Genomic DNA, 22,456 nt, shown 5'->3' with positions numbered 1-22,456 from the left:
GCTGACGACCCTAAAAAGGGTGGATCCAACCTCAGCCTATTCAAAGGGAATCTCGCACCAGCCAGTGTTTCAAATCCAGTATCTTTGGATAACGAACAATGGCGGACCATTTCGTTGTATATCTTCAACAACCTGATAGAAGTGCGGCCGTACATCGAGTAAGTTCTCGGTACATAGTTTCGCAACTTCTATTTCCTTTGAACTGCTCTTATTCCTGGATATTTCATACAGTCGATACGTCGCCTTATTCTCGTATGGAGCGGTGATCCAAAAGGATTCTGTCGAAGAGTATGAGCTTCTCGCAAAGCAAGGAGGCGGCTATCCCGGTTTCATCTCTTGGTTCAAACAAACGGTAATTTCTATTAGACTTGTAGGCTAATTTGTAGGCGGCTATCCCGGTTTCATTCGCTAATTTGTGCGTAATGCAACAATCCTTTCATATTAAACTTGTAGGCTAATTCAGAGTCTATGGACGCCGAATTGAGACAAGTCGCTAATGGTTTTGACTATAAGGTCCGTTCATTTGACAAATACGACATCAACGGGTATCGCTTTCGTACCTATGGCAAAGAGCTATCTATGGCCGACCGAAAGTCTACAAATTGTTGTGTATCTGCTATCGGCGAAGGAGGTACCGAGTATTATGGGAGAGTTGAAGCAATTTATGAACTTCTATTCTATGGTGAAAACCCACCGAATGTCGTAGTCTTCAAATGTTATTGGTTTCAGCCGAAGGAGACTAGAAGGACTCATGAACATATAGGGCTAGTTGAAATCAACCAAAGCACCCATTTAGATGTTCCTGATGTCTATATTACGGCTCAACAGGCGACCCAAGTATTCTATCTACCGTGGGCCTGCCAAACTAATCCAAATCTGAAAGGTTGGGATGTCGTTTATGAAGTGCCGCCACGTGCTAGACTATCTCCCCCAAAGGAAGAGGATTATGAACCTCACATTAACCCAGACACATATGAAGGAGAATTCTTCCAAGAGACACGTCTTTCCAAAAAGCGTTTCAAGAACCGCTATACTTCACCCCAAAACATTGAAGTAGACAGCGACAGTGAATCCGACATCACCCCAGAGGAGGAACAAGAAGAGCCGGAACAAGAAGAGGTTACTGCTGCGGATGACCTGTCATTGCTTGACCGATTACGTCAAGGTGGCCTTCCACATGTTGATGCCACTGAACCCTATGAGCCCGTCATTGATTATAGTGATGATGATGATTATGCATTTATTGATGATACTGATCGAGATTATTAGTAGTGTCAGGTATTAAATTTTTTAATGTTGTACTTGATGATGATACACTTAAGTGATACACATATTATTATTCATGTCGGTCTTTTTTTTATGTTGTACTAATTTCGTTTACTGTTTGTCATGGCAGGTGTTGAAAGATGGTGGGCGCTGGTCGGGAGCGCGCCAAGGCCCCTTCTTCGTCGGCGCGTGGTCTGAGGTCTTCGATTCCAGACGCACCTCTCCGCCGAGCGTTGCTGGACAGTATGTCCACACCGCCGGGCCCTTCTTCGTCGACCGCGGTGCCCAGCAGGGGACGAGGTAGGAAGAGAGGAGGTGGGGCACGTGGTCGCGGGAGAGGAGGTAGGGTGACTGCTACGGCGCCTTCCTCGCCGCCACCCCCAGCTGTTTCACCCGAGCACGTGACTGCTAGGGTGGACTCGTCCGAGGAGGAGGCTACACGGACTCCGGTCCACGAGCCTCCGGTCCACGGGTCTTGGGCCCACGAGCCTCGGGTCGACTGGCCTTCGGCCCACGAGAGTTCGGCCCACGAGACCCCGGAGGAGCACACGTCCGGATGGGGTACCTGGCCGGATCAGCCCGAGGAGCCGAGTGGCCATGCTGATGATGGCGGGGAGCCGACTGATCTTGAGGAGGAGGGTGGCACCGTCTACCAGCGTGGTGCTACACGGCTCCCGTCCGTGCCGGCGACCCGCGAGCAGACGTGGTTGATTTTCCCTGATGGGGAGAGGTACGTAAGTGCATTTAATATTTTTGTACCTTCTGCATTCACGTTTCTTCAAATAACTAATGCGTTGGCCTTGTCATGCTGCAGGGGTTGGGACCACCATCATAGTGTCCGCCGGCCCAACTCCGTCCTTGGAGTTCTTTGCCGGCAAAACTTCCCGGGGTTTGTCACGTTGCCTGGTGAGGGTCGGCTTCCAGAGCTTGGGTTGAGCTGGGAGCACTACGTGGCTGCCCCGGCCCCGCCGGATGTCATTATCGACGGTGTCGTGTGCGACACGAGGGCAGACATGGTGATCAGGACGTTCTGGGTAATTTCTCCTTTACACATTTCAAAACTTCAACTAGCTAGTTATTAATTGTACTAATCAATATTGTCTCATTTGATTCAAGACATTCTACAGGTGTGAGGAGGGATACGAGGAGGACGCGACAAATGTTATCCAGAACGTCTGCAAGCGCCTACTCCAGAACTTACGGCACGAGGCTCGGATGCAGGCTGTTCGAGACTACTACGCCTTGCGTGGTATCAAGAAGACCAAGCCGGCGTGCCGCGATAAGTTCCTGAGTAAGGAGCAGTACATGAAGGTAATTCTTAAGGCCTTCTACTTAAGTTCCTTCATTTAGTAATTCTTAGCCGTAGCGCTCAAGTTTCTATTTTCTAACTTAGGCGCCTCCGAGATGGTGTGCGGATCGGATGGATTGTTGGGAGGTGTTGGTCGATGAGTGGTGCTCAAAAGAATGGCTAGCCCTCCACAACGAGGCCAAGGACAAATGTGCCCAAATGGAAGGTGTGCCACACCATCAAGGCAGCTCCAACTTATATCAGTTCGGGCGCAACTGGGTATGTGGTTTGCTTCATGATTCATGCAATTCATTCATCATGCTAGCTTGAGCCCTTTAATTACTAATTTTCATTGTTTCTCTCTTTCAGGCACGCTACAATAAGGCGGATAAGGTGCCAGAGGTGTACGACCTGTATGCCATGGCCCACACTGCCTCTTTCAAGAAAGTCAAGGCTTTCTCTCAGTCTGACCTCGATGATGCAAACAACTTCACCAACATCTCCTCCCACAACAAGCTCGTGAGATATAGAGATGAGGGGAAGGCGAGGAAGGGGACTTTAACCCGAGCCAGGGTCCCATTGATCCAGAGCTGGTGATGATATCTGGTGGCGGGAGGTCCCATGGCTCCATAGCCATTGGAGATGGACTTATCCGTTGTCCTAGCACTCTCCCGGAGATCAAGGCGCGCCAGTCGAGCTCCGCTCCTGAGATAAGGCCTCGTGAACGGCCAGTGCAACTCGCCATCAAGGTTAGTGATACGTACTCAGTTATCTTTCTCCATTACATTGTGTGCGCTTCCATCAATGATTACAAATGGTCATGTGAGTGGTGTTGCAGGCTGCTATACAGACTGAGAGAGATAGAACGGAGAAACTTCTGGCGGAGGCGGCGGAGAGGCAGCGGGAGATGGAGGAGAGGACGAGAAAGATGATGGAGGAGGAGAGGGCACGGAATGACATGCAGGCAAGGGCCATGTACGAGCTCCTTGTGGTAAGTTTCTTCTGCAGATTACTTGCTAGTCTTAACATTTGAGTCTCATTACTAACTAGTATGACTCTGTTGTGAAAACCAAATGTGCAGTCTGTGTGCGAGAAGTCCGGTCAGCCCGCTCCGCCGATGCCAGTGATTGCTCCTGGGAGCACGGTGAGTTTAATTTGAATGGACATTACTTGCTAGTCTTAACATTTGAGTGTCATAATGCTAACGAGACATTGGAAATGATCTTTGGTGCAGCTTAACTCCAGAAACGCATCGCACGATCCTTCTCCAGGTAGCGGCACTAGCCACCCCGCTCCTACACCTCCCTGATCACGGTAAGTTTCTCTAGTGTTTTGCTTAACAAATGCATAAAGACCTAGACTTAGCTTTATTTCCTCCAATATGCTTACCATAATGACCTAGAGTTAGCTTCTTTTCCTCCAAAATGACTTAATAAGCTTACTGACCTCATAAACCATCCATTTTACCTAAGTTAGCTCTAAAACGATATGTACTTAGCTAACTTATGTCAAAAATTGCATAATTAGCTCATAAATGACCCATTTCACCTAGGTTAACTCATAAACGACCCATTTCACCTAGGTTAACTCATAAACGACCCATTTCACCTAGGTTAGCTCATAAACGACCCATTTCACCTAGGTTACCTCATAAACGACCCATTCCACCTAGGTTAGCTCATAAACGACCCATTTCACCTAGGTTAGCTCATAAACGATCCATTTCACCTAGGTTAGCTCATAAACGATCCATTTCACCTAACTTAGCTCATAAACGATCCATTTCACCTAAGATAGCTCATAAACGATCCATTTCACCTAGGTTAGCTAATAAACGATCCATTTCACCTAAGTTAGCTCATAAACGATCCATTTCAACTAATTTAGCTCATAAATGATCCAGTTCACCTAAGTTAGCTAATAAATGGCATATACTTCTTCTTCTAGTCTTCTTCTTCTTCTTCTATTCTTTTTCTTCTAGTCTAATTCTTCTTCTAGTCTTCTTATTCTAACTTTCTTATTTGTCATTTTGCAGGTTTCGTTCACTTCACGGAAGCCAGCTTTCTATGATGGATTGCTTGTTTTTTCCTTTGATGCACTTCTTGTATTCTGCTCGCTTGCTATGATGAAACTTTGCATATTGTACTATGTATGGATCGATGGAACTATGTGCAACCTACTATGTATGTATGGATATATATGTGCTGGATATTTATTATGTTGGATATATATGTGCTGGCTCCTGTGATATATTTGCTGTGATATATTTCCTGTGATAATTGTTGGATATAAGAAAAACAGAATAAAAAGAGGCAGTGCAGGCTCTTTGCCGTCCGCCGCGGACGGCAAAGACACCTTTGCCATCGGTGGCAGACGGCAAAGGGGGCACGTGGCGCCCACCTGTGCTTCCTGAGAGATGGGCCATTTGGCAAATTTGCCTACAGTGGCGGACGGCAAAGCTAAGCTGATGGCAAAGACTTTGCCTTTGCCGTCCACCATGGCAGACAGCAAAAAACAGCGGGCGCTGACGCATTGCTGACGTCAACTGGCGGACGGCAAAGAGGCGCTCAAATTTGCCGTCCGCTGGCGGACGGCAAAGGCCGCCGTTAGCCGCCTAACGGACTAACGCCGGCGGACGTCCAGTATTTTTTCCGTCCCTCCTCTTTGCCGTCCGCCGCTGTAGGCAAAGGACTCTTTGCCGTCCGCCATAAAAAGCAGACGGCAAAGGACCTGTTTACCGTAGCCTACTTTGCCGGAGCCTTTTGCCGTCCGCGGCTGACGGCAAATGCCTTTGCCGTCCGCCGTTCGAGCCTTTGCCGTCCGCCGTGGCAGACGGCAAAATAGTTGTTTCCTGTAGTGCTTGTTTTTGTAAATATGATTAGTTCATCGTTCCTGATTCAGCCTATTATGAATAAACATGTTTGCAATGATAATTAGAGATCATAGTTGCTTATGCCATGCTTGATTAGCTATGAGTTATAATGGTTTACCTTGCGTGCCAACATGCTATTAAAATGGTTATGATGTGGTATAGTGGGGTGGTATCCTCCTTTGAATGATTTAAGTGACTCGACTTGGCACATGTTCACACATGTAGTTGAAACAAATCAACATAGCCTTCACGATATTTATGTTCATGGTGGACTATATCCTACTCATGCTTGTACTCAATGTTTATTAATTTCAATGCATGTTCATGACTGTTGTCGCTCTCTAGTTGGTCGCTTCCCAGTCTTTTGCTAGCCTTCACTTGTACTAAGCGGGAATACTGCTTGTGCATCCAATCCTTTAAACCCCAAAGTTATGCCATATGAGTCCACCATACCTACCTATATGTGGTATCTACCTGCCGTTCCAAGTAAATTTGTATGTGCCAAACTCTAAACCTTCAAATGAAATTCTGTTTTGTATGCTCGAATAGCTCATGTATCAACTAGGGTTGTCTGTATCTTCCATGCTAGGCGGGTTATTCTCAAGAGGAGTGGACTCCGCTCCTCACTCACGAGAAAATGGCTGGTCACCGGGAAGCCCAGTCCCATGCTTTATGCAAACTAAATCAAAATAATTGCAAACAAAACTCCCCTGGGACTGTTGTTAGTCGGAGGCACTCGTTGTTTCGAGCAAGCCATGGATTGATGCTTGTTGGTGGAGGGGGAGTATAAACTTTACCATTCTATTTGGGAAACGCCTATAATGTGTGTGGCATGGAAGATATCGCCATCTCTTGGTTGTTATGTTGACATTGAAAGTATGCCGCTCAAAATATTATTTATCTCTGCTTTAAAATCGAGCTCTGGCACCTCTACAAATCCCTGCTTCCCTCTGCGAAGGGCCTATCTATTTACTTTTATGTTGAGTCATCACCCTCTTATTAAAAGCACCAGCTGGAGAGCACTGCTGCCATTTGCATTCATTACTATTAATTTATATTGGGTATGACTATGACTGGATCTCTTATACCATGAATTACAAAGTCTAGTCAGTCCTTGATCTTTAAAGGTGCTCTGCATTTATGTTTTGCGGTCTCAGAAAGGGCTAGCGAGATACCATCCTGTTATATCATATTATGATTGTTTTGAGATTTATTATTATTGCTCGCTAGTTGATTATGCTATTGATATGAGTAAACATGAGACCTAAGAGTTATTGTGAATGTGGTTAGTCATAATCTTTGCTGAAAACTTGAATGCTGGCTTTACATATTTACAACAACAAGAGCAAACAGAGTTTGTAAAAGTTTTTCTTTATCACTTTCAGTTTATCAACTGAATTGCTTGAGGCCAAGCAAAGGTTTATCCTTTGGGGAGTTGATACGTCTCCGTCGTATCTACTTTTCCAAACACTTTTTCCCTTGTTTTGGACTCTAACTTGCATGGTTTGAATGGAACTAACCCGGACTGACGCTGTTTTCAGCAGACTTTCCATGGTGTTATTTATGTGCAGAAACAAAAGTTCTCGGAATGACCTGAAACTCCATGGAACATCTTTTTGGAAAATATTAAAAATACTGGAAGAAAAATCCACGTCAGCGGGCCCACACCCCGTCCATGAGGGGGGGGCGCGCCTGCCCCCTGGGCGCGCCCCCTGCCTCGTGGGCCCCCTGACGCTCCACCGACCTCAACTCCAACTCCATATATTCACTTTCGGGGAGAAAAAAATCAGAGAGAAGGATTCATCACGTTTTACGATACGAAGCCGCCGCCAAGCCCTAAAACCACTCGGGAGGGCTGATCTGGAGTCCGTTCGGGGCTCCGGAGAGGGGAATCCGTCGCCATCGTCATCATCAATCATCCTCCATCACCAATTTCATGATGCTCACCTCCGTGCGTGAGTAATTCCATCGTAGGCTTGCTGGACGGTGATGGGTTGGATGAGATCTATCATGTAATCGAGTTAGTTTTGTTAGGGTTTGATCCCTAGTATCCACTATGTTCTGAGATTGATGTTGCTATGACTTTGCTATGCTTAATGCTTGTCACTAGGGCCCGAGTGCCATGATTTCAGATCTGAACCTATTATGTTTTCATGAATATATGTGAGTTCTTGATCCTATCTTGCAAGTCTATAGTCACCTACTATGTGTTATGATCCGGCAACCCCGAAGTGACAATAATCGGGACCACTCCCGGTGATGACCGTAGTTTGAGGAGTTCATGGATTCACTATGTGTTAATGCTTTGGTCCGGTACTCTATTAAAAGGAGGCCTTAATATCCCTTAGTTTCCGTTAGGACCCCGCTGCCACGGGAGGGTAGGACAAAAGATGTCATGCAAATATTTTTCCATAAGCACGTATTACTATATTCGGAATACATGCCTACATTATATTGATGAATTGGAGCTAGTTCTGTGTCACCCTATGTTATGACTGTTACATGATGAACCGCATCCGGCATAATTCTCCATCACCGATCCAATGCCTACGAGCTTTTTATATATTGTTCTCCGCTTATTTACTTTTCCGTTGCTACTGTTACAATCACTACAAATCCCAAAAATATTACTTTTGCTACCGTTACCGTTACTTCCATATTACTTTGCTACTAAATACTTTGCTGCAGATATTAAGTTATCCAGGTGTGGTTGAATTGACAACTCAACTGCTAATACTTGAGAATATTCTTTGGCTCACCTTGTGTCGAATCAATAAATTTGGGTTGAATACTCTACCCTCGAAAAGTGTTGCGATCCCCTATACTTGTGGGTTATCACGTATCAGCACCCCCAAGCTTAACTCCTACTCGTCCTCGAGTAGGGAAGTGGTAAAAACAGAATTTTTGATGTGGAATGCTGCCTAACATGTCATTTGGACATTTGGACTTTTGGACTTTTATATTGCTCAAAGCAATAGTCTAGTTTTGACATGATAATTTATATACTCAAGCATATCAACAAGCAACCATGCCTTTCAAAATATCAACGCTAAAATAAGTTATCCCTCGCCCATCATGCTCAACCATTGATCCATTCTTCAAACACACTCGCATACTAGCTAACCCAATACTCAAGTACGATCATATTGCCTCCTAGTTGGTGCTTTTATAAGAGAAGATGGAGACTCAAATTCAAAATAAAAATTGCATAAAGTAAAAGAAAGGCCCTTCGCAGAGGGAAGTAGGGATTTGTAGAGGTGCCAGAGCTCAAAGTGAAAACTTAGAGATAAAAACATTTTGGGAGGTGTATCCATCCCACCAACGAAAACGACTTAGAGTTCCCAACACTTTCCATGCTAGATATATCATAGGCGGTTCCCAAACAGAAAATAAAGTTTATTCCTTTTTCCATCATACTTTCACTTTCCATGGCTAACCGTATCCACGGGTGTCTTTCATACCAACACTTTCCAAGGAATTTATTATTTGACAACATAAAGTAAATTCATTTTTTTATTTCGGGGCTGGGCATCCCTAATACCTTTGCCTTACTCTCATGCAGTGACAAGTGAATAAACACTCACCGTGAGAATAACATATCTAGCATGGAAAATATTAGCCACCCCTCACCACTCCGCGAGCGAAACGAACACACAAAAGAGAAGTTTATTTTGAAAATTAGAGATGGCACATGCAAATTTGCTTAGGATGGCAAAATAATACCGCATCTAGGTAGATATAGTTGAATCATGTGGCAAAACTAGTTTAATGGATTTTGGATGCACAAGTAGAGATCATACTTAGTGCAAAATGAAGGCTAGCAAAAGATTGAGAGGCGACCAACCAAGAAACGGATATTCTCATAAGCAAGCATTAAGCATAATTAATACCGAATAATGCACCACAAGTAGGATATAATTTCATTGCATGACTGTTGACTTTCGTGCTTGCATAGGGAATCACAAACCTTAACACCAATATTCTTACTAAAGCATAATTACTCATCAACATAACTCACATATCACATCATCATACCTCAAAACTATTACTAAGAATAAAGTTTATCCAATGATCTTCATGAAAGTTTTTATTATATCCTTCTTGGATATCTATCACTTTCGGACTTATTTTCATGTGTTGCTTTTCATAAGCTCAAACAAACATAAGTGAAGATCATGAGCATAATATTTCTTTCTTTCTCTCAAATTAATTTAAGTGAAGCAAGAGAGAATTTCTTGAAATTTTTACTAACTCTCAAATAAATCTAAGTGAAGTAAGAGATCATTTATTCAAAAATACTAAAGCACTCCGTCCTCAAAAAGATATAAGTGAAGCACTAGAGCAAGTCCATAGCTCAGAAAAATGTAAGTGAAGTAAAGAGAGCAATTCTAACAAGTCATGACATAATTTTGGCTCTCTCAAATAGGTGTGTCCAGCAAGGGATCAAGACTTAAAACACAAAATAAAACAATCAAAGACTCATATCATACAAGACGCTCCAAGCAAAACACATAGTATGTGATGAATAAAAATATAGCTTCGAGTAAAATACCCATGGTCGTTAGAAGAAAGAGGGGATACCACTCGGGGGCATCCCCTGGCTTAGTTGGCTGAAATTTTTTGGATAATAGCTTGGGATGCCGGGGCATCCCCAAGCTTAGGCTCTTCTACTCCTTATTCCTTCATCCGTCGTAAGATAACCCAAAATTTGAAAACTTCAATCACACAAAACTCAACAAAACCTTCGTGAGATCCGTTAGTATAAGAAAATAAATCACTACTATAAGTGTTATATCAAACCAATTCATATTTTGTTCTTGCATTATATCTACTGTATTCCAACTTTTCTATGGCAAAAACTCGTCAAAGGAAACCATAGAGCCATCAAAACAAGCACACAACGCAAACAAAACAGAATCTGTCAAAACAGAACAGTCTGTAGCAATCTGACTATTTCGAATACTTCTGTAAGTCAAAAAATTCTGAAAAATTAGGACGACCTAAGCAATATGTATATTGATCTACTGCAATAGGAATGGGTATTTTATCGCACTGTGGTTAAAAATGAGAATTATTTTCGCGAGCGCAAAAGTTTCTGTTTTTTCAGCAAGATCAAACAACTATCACCCAAGAAGATCTTAAAGGCTTTACTTGGCACAAACACTAATTAAAATATAAAAAACACAATCATAACAGTAGCATAATTGTGCTAACACTCAAAAAACAGGAAGCAAAAAGCAAAAATAAATTTTATTCATTGGGTTGCCTCCCAACAAGCGCTATAGTTTTACGCCCTTAGCTAGGCATAAAGCAAGGATCTAAGTTTTGTCATCCTTGTTTCGAGATCCATAAGATGCCCTCATGATTGATTCATATGGTGGCCTAATTCTTGTTCTAGGGAAGTGTTCCATACCCTTCCTCAAAGGAAATTGGAACTTGATATTGCCTTCTTTCATATCAATCACGACACCGGTAGTGCGTAGAAATGGTCTACCAAGGATAATTGGACAAGACGGATTGCAATCAATATCAAGAACAATAAGATCTATGGGCACATAATTCCTATTTGCAAGAATAAGAACATCATTAATTCTTCCCATAGGTTTTTAATAGTAGAATCCGCGAAGTGCAAATTCAAAGAACATGATTCAATATCGGTAAGACCAAGCACATCACATAAAGATTTCGGAATTGTAGAAACACTAGCGCCCAAGTCACACAAAGCAAAACATTCATAATTTTTAATATTGACTTTGATAGTAGATTCCCATTCATCATGTAATTTTCTAGGAATTGAAACTTCTAATTCCAATGTTTCTTCAAAAGCTTTCATCATAGCATCAACAATATGTTTAGTAAAAGCTTTATTTTGATCATAAGCATGGGGTGAATTTATCATGGATTGCAACAAAGAAATACAATCAATCAAAGAGAAACTATCATAATTAAAGTCTTTGTAATCCAAAAGAGTGGGAACATCACTAGCTAAAGTTTTGACCTCTTCAAACCCACTTTTATCAATTTTCTCAACAAGATTTTCACCCTCCGAAATATCGGGACGCCTTCTAGCTAAAGTTGACTCTTCTCCAGTCCCTTTTTCATCAATCTTAACTTTACTAAACAAGGAATCAATATAAGAAACACCAATCATTTTAAGATCTTCATCAATTCTATCCTATAACGAGATTGGTTTAGCGGCCATTTAATTCACTAGAGTAGCTTGTGCATCGGATATTTTTCCTAGCAAACTTTGAGCAAAAGCATACTTAGATTGGAGATTGGAAACTTCACTACTAATATCATGAAGTTGTTTTGTGATAGCATCCAGCACAACGGAGTGCTCCTTAAGTTCTTCGGTAAAATACTTATTATGCTTAAATTGTGTAGTCATATATTCCTTAGTACTTTTCTCAATTTCAAGCAAAATATTGGGGTAAGGAATATCATAATACTTTCTTTGAGGCATCATGACCACGCAAACAAGAGCGCACACAAAAACAAATCCGGCAAGAAAACGGCGAACGAAAAGAAAGAGGAGAGAATAAAACGGCAAATTTTTGTGAAGTGAGGGAGAGGAAAACGAGAGGCAAATGGAAAATAATGTAAATTGCGAGGAGATGAGATTTGTGATTAGGAACCTGGTATATGTTGAAGATCCTCCCCGGCAACGGCGCCAGAAATGGCACGTGGCCGGGAGACTATCTTGACTTGATCCTCCCCGGCAACGGCGCCAGAAATTCCTTTTGATGTCGCTTGAAGCTACGTCGGTATTTCCTCAAAGTGGAAGGGATGATGCAGCACAACGGTGGTAGGTATTTCCATGAGATATGAAACCAAGGGTATCGAACCAGTAGGATAACCAAGCAACACAACGTAAACAGCCCATGCACACAAATAACAAATACTCGCAACCCGACGTGTTAAAGGGGTTGTCAATCCCTTTCCGGTAACGGCGCCAGAAATTGGCACGTGGACAGGAGAAAGTTGTAAATATTGATAGATCGAACGCCAAATAAAATAAATTGCAGAAAGGTATTTTTGGATTTTTGGTTTAATAGATTTGAGAATAAAAGCAAAGGAAAATAGATCGCAAAGGAAAATAATATGAGAAAGAGACCCGGGGGTCGTAGGCTTCACTAGTGGCTTCTCTCGAGAAAAATAGGAAACGGTGGGTGAACAAATTACTGTTGCGCAATTGATAGAACTCCAAATAAGCATGAGGATATCCAGGCAATGATCACTATATAGGCATCACGTCCAAGATTAGTAGACCGACTCCTGCCTGCATCTACTACTATTACTCCACACATCGACCGCTATCCAGCATGCATCTAGTGTATTAAGTTCATGGAGAAACGCAGTAATGCAATAAGAACGATGACACGATGTAGACAAGATCTATCTATGTAGAGATAGACCCCATCATTTTATCCTTAGTAGGAACGATACATACGTTTCGGTTCCCCTTCTATCACTGGGATCAAGCACCGTAAGATCGAACCCACTACAAAGCACCTCTTCCCATTGTAAGATAAATAGATCAAGTTGGCCCAACAAAACCCAAATATTGGAGAAGAAATACGAGGCTATAAGCAATCATGCATAAAAGAGATCAAAGAAACTCAAATACATTCATCGATATAAAAAGATAGATCTGATCATAAACTCAAAGTTCATCGATCCCAACAAACACACCGCAAAGAGTTACATCATATGGATCTCCAAGAGACCATTGTATTGAGAATCAAGAGAGAGAGAGAGGAAGCCATCTAGCTACTAACTACGGACCCGAAGGTCTACAAAGAACTACTCACGCATCATCAGAGAGGCACCAATGGAGGTGGTGAACCCCATCAGAGATGGTTTCTAGATTGGATCTGGTGGTTCTGGACTCTGCGGCGGCTGGATGAATATTTCGTCGACTCCCCTATGGTTTTGGGAATATTGGGGTATTTATAGAGCAAAGAGGGAGTCCGGGGGGGCACCCGAGGTGGGCACAACCCACCAGGGCACGCCTGGGCCTCCTGGCGCGCCCTGGTGGGTTGTGCTCTCCTCGGAGCACCCCCCAGGCGCAGCCAGGGCCCATTATGTTCCTTCTGGTCCAGAAAAATCTCCGTAAAGTTTCGTTGCGTTTGGACTCCGTTTGATATTGATTTCCTACGATGTAAAAAACATGCAGAAAACAGCAACTGGCACTTGGCACTATGTCAATAGGTTAGTACCAAAAAAGATATGAAACGACTATAAAATGATTATAAAACATCCAAGATTGATAATATAACAGAATGGATCAATAAAAAATTATAGATACGTTGGAGACGTGTCATCGAGCACATTTGGTTAGGTGGCCAATCATGGCGCGACACAAGATCCAGATCTAGTGGTTCAAGCGCACGGAGGTGTGGTAGGTGTGCTTCACCAAGCGTCGGGCCGGGTTGTTCATGCAGGTGGGAGAGCTGGCCGTGTTGTGTGGCTCCTAGGTGTCTGTCGCTGCATTCTCCACAGGCATCAAGGCTTTATTTTGAAGCCAGAACCATAGAAATGTTGTTCAATGGTATTTTTATTGCGTATAAAAATTATATATACAAAAGTTAAAAGGAATAATACAAAGAGAGAACATTTTGAAAAAATCTAAAACTTTGTGGGAATGATGATCATAAACAAATGTTAGAGATGCTTGGAAATTTTCATGGTGAAATGATATCCGAGGAGCTCTATACAAAAAAGACAAAATTACTCAAAATGTACGTGCATTGTTGATCGAAATTTGTAATCTTATCTCTTTGTACAGCTCTCCTCGCATGTCATTTGACCACCAAACTTTGCAAGCCTCTCTAACATTTGTTGATGATCATTGACACAAAGTTTCTATTTTTTCGAAATGTTTTGATATGTTTTCTTGCGTGGGTGCACCATGGTGGGGTTAAGCAACTACTTTCCCTAATACAAAAGAAAGCATGAGGCTCAACCAATTCAAGTTCTAGGGGAATCCATTGTGTTAAATAATGGTTTTAGCTGAGATGAAGATCAATCCAGTTCTTGAATTCTGTGACAGGTCTGCTCTTAATTCTATAATATATTAGTAGTAAGTTATTCTTCAGGAGAAGTCTCTAGGAAGTGACACTGGGTGATCTATTCTTGATTGAATTTATTCGTATCCAGATATTCCAGTATCCCTGATAATAGTAAGAGACAAGTTACAGGGTAGAGTAATCCTGGTCAAAAGGACATCATCAAACATACATAGGCCTCTGTTTCTGGAGAAGCAATCGGGCTCCCAGAAGGCTAGAGCAAACATGTAGTCCCAGAAAAGTTGTAGTGTAGTCTCTTGAGAGCTCACAGTTATAGGAAGGAACATGATTTTGTTCCTATAAAGCAAATTTCTTGAATTAAGTCAGTCATGCAATAGAATCCATAAGAAATTTTTAGTTCCGAGGAAGCGAGCACTCACGGTCTAGGAGATCATGATTAAGGACCTTGTACATCTGGATAGACTAGCCAATTGTGCATGCGTTGCAACGGGTATATACTCTACTGGTTCACTATCAATCTTATCGAACATATACCTTACATCAATTTTCATACCATTTAATTTGGTGAGAGTATGGGTAGGAGAAGGCAATAATTTTTTTTGATTTAGTTGAGATTTTGGTAAGGTTGATTTGATTTGATTTGATTGAATTAATACAGGACGGGTTTTAGGAAAGTATCTATTTGATTTAGATTATTCCAATTAATATATTTTTTTGTGCGGTATCAATTGGGGTTAGCATAAAACCAACAGGAAACCAAAGGGGGGATGACAACGTGGGAGAAAAAAATCGGGTCGGAGGTGGAGGTGACAGAACGAACTCCCCTTCAACAACTTTTTTATTTTGTGTCGCATCAGTTTTTTTAACACAGTACAGACGCAAGCACTCATATAAACGCGCACCTCCGAGAGACTGAGCCGGCATATCATCTTGAGATTTTACGAAGTCACCGTGAGCCGGCATATCATCTTGAGATTTTACGAAGTCACCGTAGGCGCCTCGTAGTCGACATGAACGTCTCCTCCCACTGAAAGCGCATGGCCGGAAATTCTGAAATAAATTCAGAATATATGCGAGCACCAGGATTTGAACCCTGGTGGACTTGTGATACTACTGTCCACCTAACCATCTCAACCACAGGTTGATTCGATGTGCCGCATCAGTTGGGTTTAACAAAAACAGATAGGAAAGCAAAGGGGGGAGAGCAACGTAGAAGTGAGAGAATCGGGTAGGAGGTGGAGGCGACGGAACGAACTCCTCTTCAATAATTGTTTTTATTATTATTTTGTGCGGCAACAGTTGGGGTTAGAAAAAAACCAGCAAGAAACCAAAGGGTGGAGGGGATCATGGGAGGAAAAAACCGGGTGGGAGGGGGCGACGGAACAAACTCCCTTGTAATAGTAGAGATGAATAACTAGGTGCTTTCCATGGGTATGCCCATTTATCAGATTTCACATTGAGTTGGTACTGTTGGAGCAATAACATCAATTTTTGTTATTGCCGGTAGACTTGTGTGACAAAGACTTCTTCTTGAATAGCAGAAGAGAACAACTCAGGAAATTTATCTTTGAGGATGGTCCCTCTCCAATTATTTTGCCATAACATGACAGTGCTACTTTGCCATCTCTTGTTATATGCATCATGCACCTAGGTGTGATCTGGATGTTCAATCTGGATGCATGTATGCAATCGCGTTGTTCCGGTGCTCCATTTATAACAATATAAAAAGTGATTCATCACCTCGGTTTGTTTTCACATAGCCAAACATTTAGCATACTGTAATTGTTTTAATATACTTCAAAGTGTTCACCTAGACAAATAGGAAATAATTAATGGGAAATATCGCGCTAACATATACATTAGGGTGATTGATGTGCCGAGCGTGTAGATGTGCCGCCATGTATGCCATTTTTTTATGGTAATCGGAGGCACGCATATTTATATTTTGTCTTGTAACAAATGTGCCCTGGAAAAAGATGAAGTATTTCCCAACTACATTGTTTTTTCTAGAATCCCATATGTACATTGTTTGGAACGCTAGCTTTTGTGCGGCAAACAATATATACATGGACATTTCGTTGTCACCTCCCGATCGATTCCACCGCGTGCGAAGGAATAGTTACTAATGTACGTCACGGAGTATGTAGTTATCCTTCTCTTTTTTTGGCTATTTTTTTTAAATAATACATTTTTTATTAAATTTCATAAATATTACTCCGTAATTATAATTTTTTTTAAATATTACCCAGTGGATCTACTGCTGACCGATTGGATCTAGTCGGCCTACTGCTGGCCGATTGGATCCAGTTGGCCCACTGCTGGCCGATTGGATTCAGTCGGCGCACTGCTGGCCGCTTGGCCCAATCGGCCCACTGCTGGCCAATTGGCCCCAGTCGGCCCACTACTGGCTGATTGGCACCTAGTCTGCTTCCTCTAGGCCGACAGGTGCATGCACCCATTTATCTGTTGAATAGGTATTTGAAAAATGTTGAAGAAGTATTTGAAAAAATGTTGATCATGCATATAAAAATGTTAATCAAGCATTTGAAAAAATTATTGAACAAATATTTGAAAACTGTTGAATAGGTATTTGAAAAATGTTGAAAAAGTATTTTAGAAAATGTTGATCATGTGTATAAAAATATTGAACAACATTTGCAAAAAATGTTGAACAAGTATTTGAAAAAATATTAATCATGTATATAAAAATGTTGAACAAATATTTGTAAATATGTTGATCATGTATATAAAAATGTTGAACAAGTATTCGAAAATATGTTGAACAAGTACTTAAAAAAACTTGAACAAGTATTTGAAAAAAAATGTTGAATATCTGGAAGCTGGTGGGGTGGTTAGCTGCGCTGGGGATCGATGCCTGGTCTCCATGGCAATCACCAGCGCAGCTAACCACCCTATCAGCTTCCAGTTAATGGTTAGAAAAGGGATCGCGATCAACTAGAGGTGACTGAGCTGGTCTTCTCCATTATTTCTTTCTTTTTTCTTTTCTTTCTATATTATTTTTTCAAATACTTGTTCAATTTTTGTAATACTAGTTCAAAAAAATTAAATACTTTTTCAATTTTTTTCAAATACCTGTTCAACATTTTTATATACATGATCAACATTTTTACATATACTTGTTCAACATTTTTATATAGATGATCAATATTATTTTAAATATTTGTTCAACATTTTTTTAAATACTTGTTCAACATTTTTTGCAAATGCTTGATTAACATTTTTATATACATGATCAACATTTTTGAAATACTTCTTCAATATTTTTCAAATACCGATTCAACAGTTTTCAAATATTTGTTCAACGTTTTTCAAATACGTGTTCAACATTTTTTTAAATACTTGATTAACATTTTTATAGGCATGATCAACATTTTTTAAATACTTATTCAACAGATAAATGGGTGCATGCACCTGTCAGCCTAGAGAAACCAGACTGGGTGCCAATCGGCCAGCAGTGGGCCGACTGGATCCAATCGGTTAGCAGTAGGCTGACTGCGTAATATTTAAAAAAAATAAATTACAGCGTAATATTTCTGAAATTTAATTTAAAAATGTATTATTTAAAAAAATTAGCATCTTTTTTTGCATGGTTACGTAATTATCCTTTTTTGAGGAACGCTTGCTTTTAATCCTCAAAAAGAAAAAGGAACGCTTGCTTTTGTGCGTCAAACAAATTTTTGTTGTCACGTCCCGATCGATTCAGCTCAGCGCATAAAAAAATAAAAAGAAAAGGAACGCTTGCTTTTGGGGTGCGAAGGAATAGTTTCTAAATAATACGGTGTATGTAGTTATCCTTTGACGCGTGAGTTTAATGTATACAGCTCAGCGCATACCGAATCGTATCTCATTGCCTATCACGAGTTTTAATGTACGTAGCCCAGCGAAGCGATTCCTCTCCTATATAAACCCCTCGACCCCGAGACGAAGCCACACCCACAGCCACTCCTCTTCCTCCCTTTCTCTGAGCCTAGCCACCGAGCAAGCGAGCAATGGCGCCGCCCAACCGGAGAGGTGGCAGCGGCCGGAAGAAGACCGTCATCCGCCGGATCGAGCAGAAGGATGCCCGGCACATCAGCTACTCCAAGCGCCGCAGGGGGTTCTTCACCAAGGCCAGCGATCTGGCGGTCCTCACCGGCGCCCAGGTGGCCGCCCTCGCCTTCTCGCCCGGCGGCAACGTCTTCTCCTTCGGCCACCCCTCCATCGACTCCGTCGTGGAACGTTTCCTGCCGGCGGAGGGTGCGGGGGTTGGCGCGAGGGAGGTGAGCACGGCCGACGACCGCTTGCTGGCGGGAGAGAGCGCGGGGGAGGGCGCGGCGGAGGGCGCTGCCGACGAAGACAAGAAGCTGCAGAAGCTGCACGAGGAGTTCGACGAGCTACGCACGGAGCTGGTCGACGTGAAGAAGCGGGCCAAGCGCAACGAGGAGGCCATGGCCAAGGAGCGCGCCGCGGGCGACCAGATTGCGGCTTGGTTCGACCCCAAGGCGCGCGACATGGGGGACGGGGACATGGCGGCCTTCTTTGCCGCCCTGATGCAGGTCAAGGACGTCGTCTCCGACCGCGCCAACCAGGTTCTCCTCGAGGCGTTTCAGTTCGACGTGAGCCGCATGGCGGAGGTGGCCCCGCCGCCGCCGCCCCAGATCTTCGGTGGCAGCATGTTCGAGTTCGGTAGCAGCAGCGGCAGCGCCAACGACGGGACGGACTTCCAGTTTCTGGTGCCTCCGCCACAGGAGCAGGGGTTCCAGGCCGGGATGGATATGCAGCAGATGGTGATGCCTCTGCCGCCGGGGTTGGCCGGCGGGCTGGATATGGAGCAGCAGATGCAGATGACGATTCCTCCGCCGCCGGGGCTGGCCGCCGGGATGGATATGGAGCAGATGCAGATGACGATGCCTAAGCCGCCGGGGTTCGACGCAGGGATAGAGATGGAGATAGACCAATGGCTTAATGTGATGCTGCCGCCTCCGGAGTTCCCTGCCGGGATGGAGACGGTGCAGCAGGGGCTCCATCAACCGAACGCCGGCTTCCCGTACTGAGATCCAAACCCAGTCAGAGTCCGAGTCCAGTGCATCTTCTATTTGAGTCTCGGCGTCAATCTCTTTTTTGTTTTGAAATGTAGTCGTCGCGTCAATCTTTGGTATATGCTGTGCGTCTACCCTGGATTTGGACGAAATTAAATATTTCATCAATATTTTTATTTGGTCATTTCCTTTCCTTACCATGCATATCATAATTAATGGGCTGTAATCTGTATTGCACCGATATGATGCTGGCTGGAATTTAATGAAAATACAAAGGTCCATCTGTGCTGGATACATCTATGTATTAATTACTGCGTATATTATTACTAAAACAAGGGACAAAGGAGCCATCACATGCATTCACATCATCTACAATTTTGACAACGTTTATCATGTTTTTTAAGCGGCTGGGATTTAAAAGATTCAAAGGTTACATACAACTATATTTTGTACAAACAATTCAAGTCAGAGGAGGTACATGCCATATGACATATGTATATGCAAACAAGAATACACGTGCAAACCTCGCGGCAGGCGTGGTGAGCAATCTTCAAATCATTCAAATTATAAAGAATACACGTGCAAAAACCGTTTGGGACATGTTTTAGCAAATTCAAAATTCGTATAGAATACACGTGCAAAAAGTAAAAAAAAAACAGAATACACTTACAAATATGTGAAGCATCCCGACTAAAAAAAACATGCCGAGAATCACGTGACACATATTCATACCGACCTGGACACACACCGCAAATAGATACGGACATGCAACATGAAACTCTCGCCCGTAGCACGGCCGCCGATAAAAACACACTGCATGAACCAAGACGCCCAAACGTCTAAGACAGCTACAGTGCAGCATGCCTAAAAAATTATACAGGCCCGTGATGCTTGCACGTATGAAAGTCAACTAGGAGTACTATGGAGGGAGTACTGTATGTGTATAAAAGTTAGTCAAACATTGAAGAGTTTGACTTGAGACAAAGCTCATATTCAGAGTAAAAAGAAATGGAGGGAGTACATAATTTTGCATGAGGTCTATAGAAACTCCGGAAGGTCAACCGTAATAGGAAGGCAGCATTACCCAAGAAAAAAACTCCAGAGAAAAAAACATTCGCCAACTACATAGCGAAACGGCCACAAAGATCGACAAAACTGTCAGAGGGGCAGATGCAAAGATCGTCAACCAATCATAAACATAAAAAATCCAACAAATATGTCAATTTATGATAATAATTATATACATGCAGTTTTATCAAGCTGTGGATAAAGATAATATGAGTTTTTTTATCTTTTGTAAAGTACATCATAGATAAATCTTTTATGATGAGGATAAAGAAAATGATTCACTCGTGTATATATATAAAGTATCATATACTGAATATTTTTTCATAAATCTGATTGTGTTTTTAGAAAGCTGCACATTCTGGCTACAATGTTTCTTCTATAATTTTTATGTATATTATTGACTAATGCAGAAAAATTAAATAGGATAACATTCTATAGACAAACTACTGTAAGAGAAAACAACGACATGTGCACCACCAGAGAATAACAAGTTATGACGAGGGTGAGTGAGAGAACATTTCACAAATCTTGGCAACACTCAATGATAGTTACATTGATTTACATTGGAAGGCGAGATAGTGAATTGGAGTAATATGAGAAGACATCGAGCATATGGATCAGGTATGATATGGTATAAGAAATAAATGTTTAGATTTTCTCTAAAATTCCAAAAAATCTTTGTAAACAAAATCAAGGGATGAGAAGGACTGGAAGATCGAAAGCTGAAGAATAGTACGGGAGATACTTGTTTTGCATTATCGGGCGCATACCACGATCGCTTTTGTCCTTCACCATCACACATCATTGTAGTTGCCAGCAACTTAATACAAAAAGGAATTGAATTTGCGCCAAAATCTAATAATATTTTCCCGAGATGTAAATGTTGTTCATATTATCTATATCAAGATGAATGCAACAACAAATAATAAATATAAAATCAAGATGCGCAAATGCGCAGGTCTCACTGGTAGGTATAGATATTATACAAATATCTATGCACAATCTTTCGTGTTCTTCTGTTACTCATTATCTTTCCTTTTTAGGGGAATCATAATCTTACCTGTTAATTCGTTCTTATTCACCCAAATATGGTCCTTTGGACCATACAAACGTTAGGCCCAACATGACATCCGACAGCACAAGAACATTATTGCCTAACAAACAGCCAGTGAACCATGCCAATGGAACAACTCATATTTGACTCCCCCTGTCTCGCTAAGTAGGTACATGTACCCTTTGGATCGCTCATCCTTACCCAATCGGTCATTTAGTGACCTCCCTTTTACTGTAAGAATTGGAATGTCCTTTGCCATGTGTTGGCTAATCTACCATATCATTGAATTAACTATCCTCTCATGTCCTGGTGCACACAAATTTTGTCTCACACAAACTAGTTGTCATTTCTGCACTTGGAATGTACTACGTGGCCAAGGCCAACCTCCTAAGTGTGCCAATGACCTCTTCGAATTAATCTCTACAAATCCTCGCGCTACCTTCATACAAGAAACAAAACTTACCTTCTTAGAAGCTAAAAATTGTCCTTTTTACCAGCTTGACTACATATTACTGACATGAGGATATGGCGCAAGATCAACGATAGCATAGAGAAAAAATTGATAGTTCTATCATGCGATTAGCCCTCACATCACTCTCTGCATGCCATTCAAGGGCGATTAGGATTTTGCATTCCGGTACACTTCTCCAACCCTCTTCTTCTCGTCGGCACGAGGGCATCCACCGGAAGAGCCTATGTGGCCGCCAGTGAGGGTGGCAGGGAGGCCTCGTTTGCTCCCCTGGTTGGGTGGAGGTTCTATGCATGACGAGGCGGTGGCCTCGGGGTGGGTGGGGGCGGGGCTACTCTCACGTTTGTCGTATTCAAGTCTCAACTTCA

At 42.3% G+C, this 22,456-nt stretch overlaps 1 protein-coding gene across 1 annotated transcript; it reads left to right on the top strand.

The window, feature by feature from the left end:
- Window positions 1-18,468: 18,468 nt before the first annotated feature.
- On the top strand, window positions 18,469-19,512 carry LOC123075964 (agamous-like MADS-box protein AGL61). Its single transcript, XM_044498451.1, has one exon. It carries the CDS (start codon window positions 18,469-18,471, stop codon window positions 19,510-19,512), a length of 1,044 nt encoding a protein of 347 aa, XP_044354386.1.
- Window positions 19,513-22,456: the final 2,944 nt, after the last annotated feature.

Source organism: Triticum aestivum, chromosome 3D (assembly GCF_018294505.1).
Source record: "Triticum aestivum cultivar Chinese Spring chromosome 3D, IWGSC CS RefSeq v2.1, whole genome shotgun sequence".
NCBI classification, from domain to species: Eukaryota; Viridiplantae; Streptophyta; class Magnoliopsida; order Poales; family Poaceae; genus Triticum; species Triticum aestivum.
This window is presented reverse-complemented; position numbering and strand designations above follow the sequence as displayed.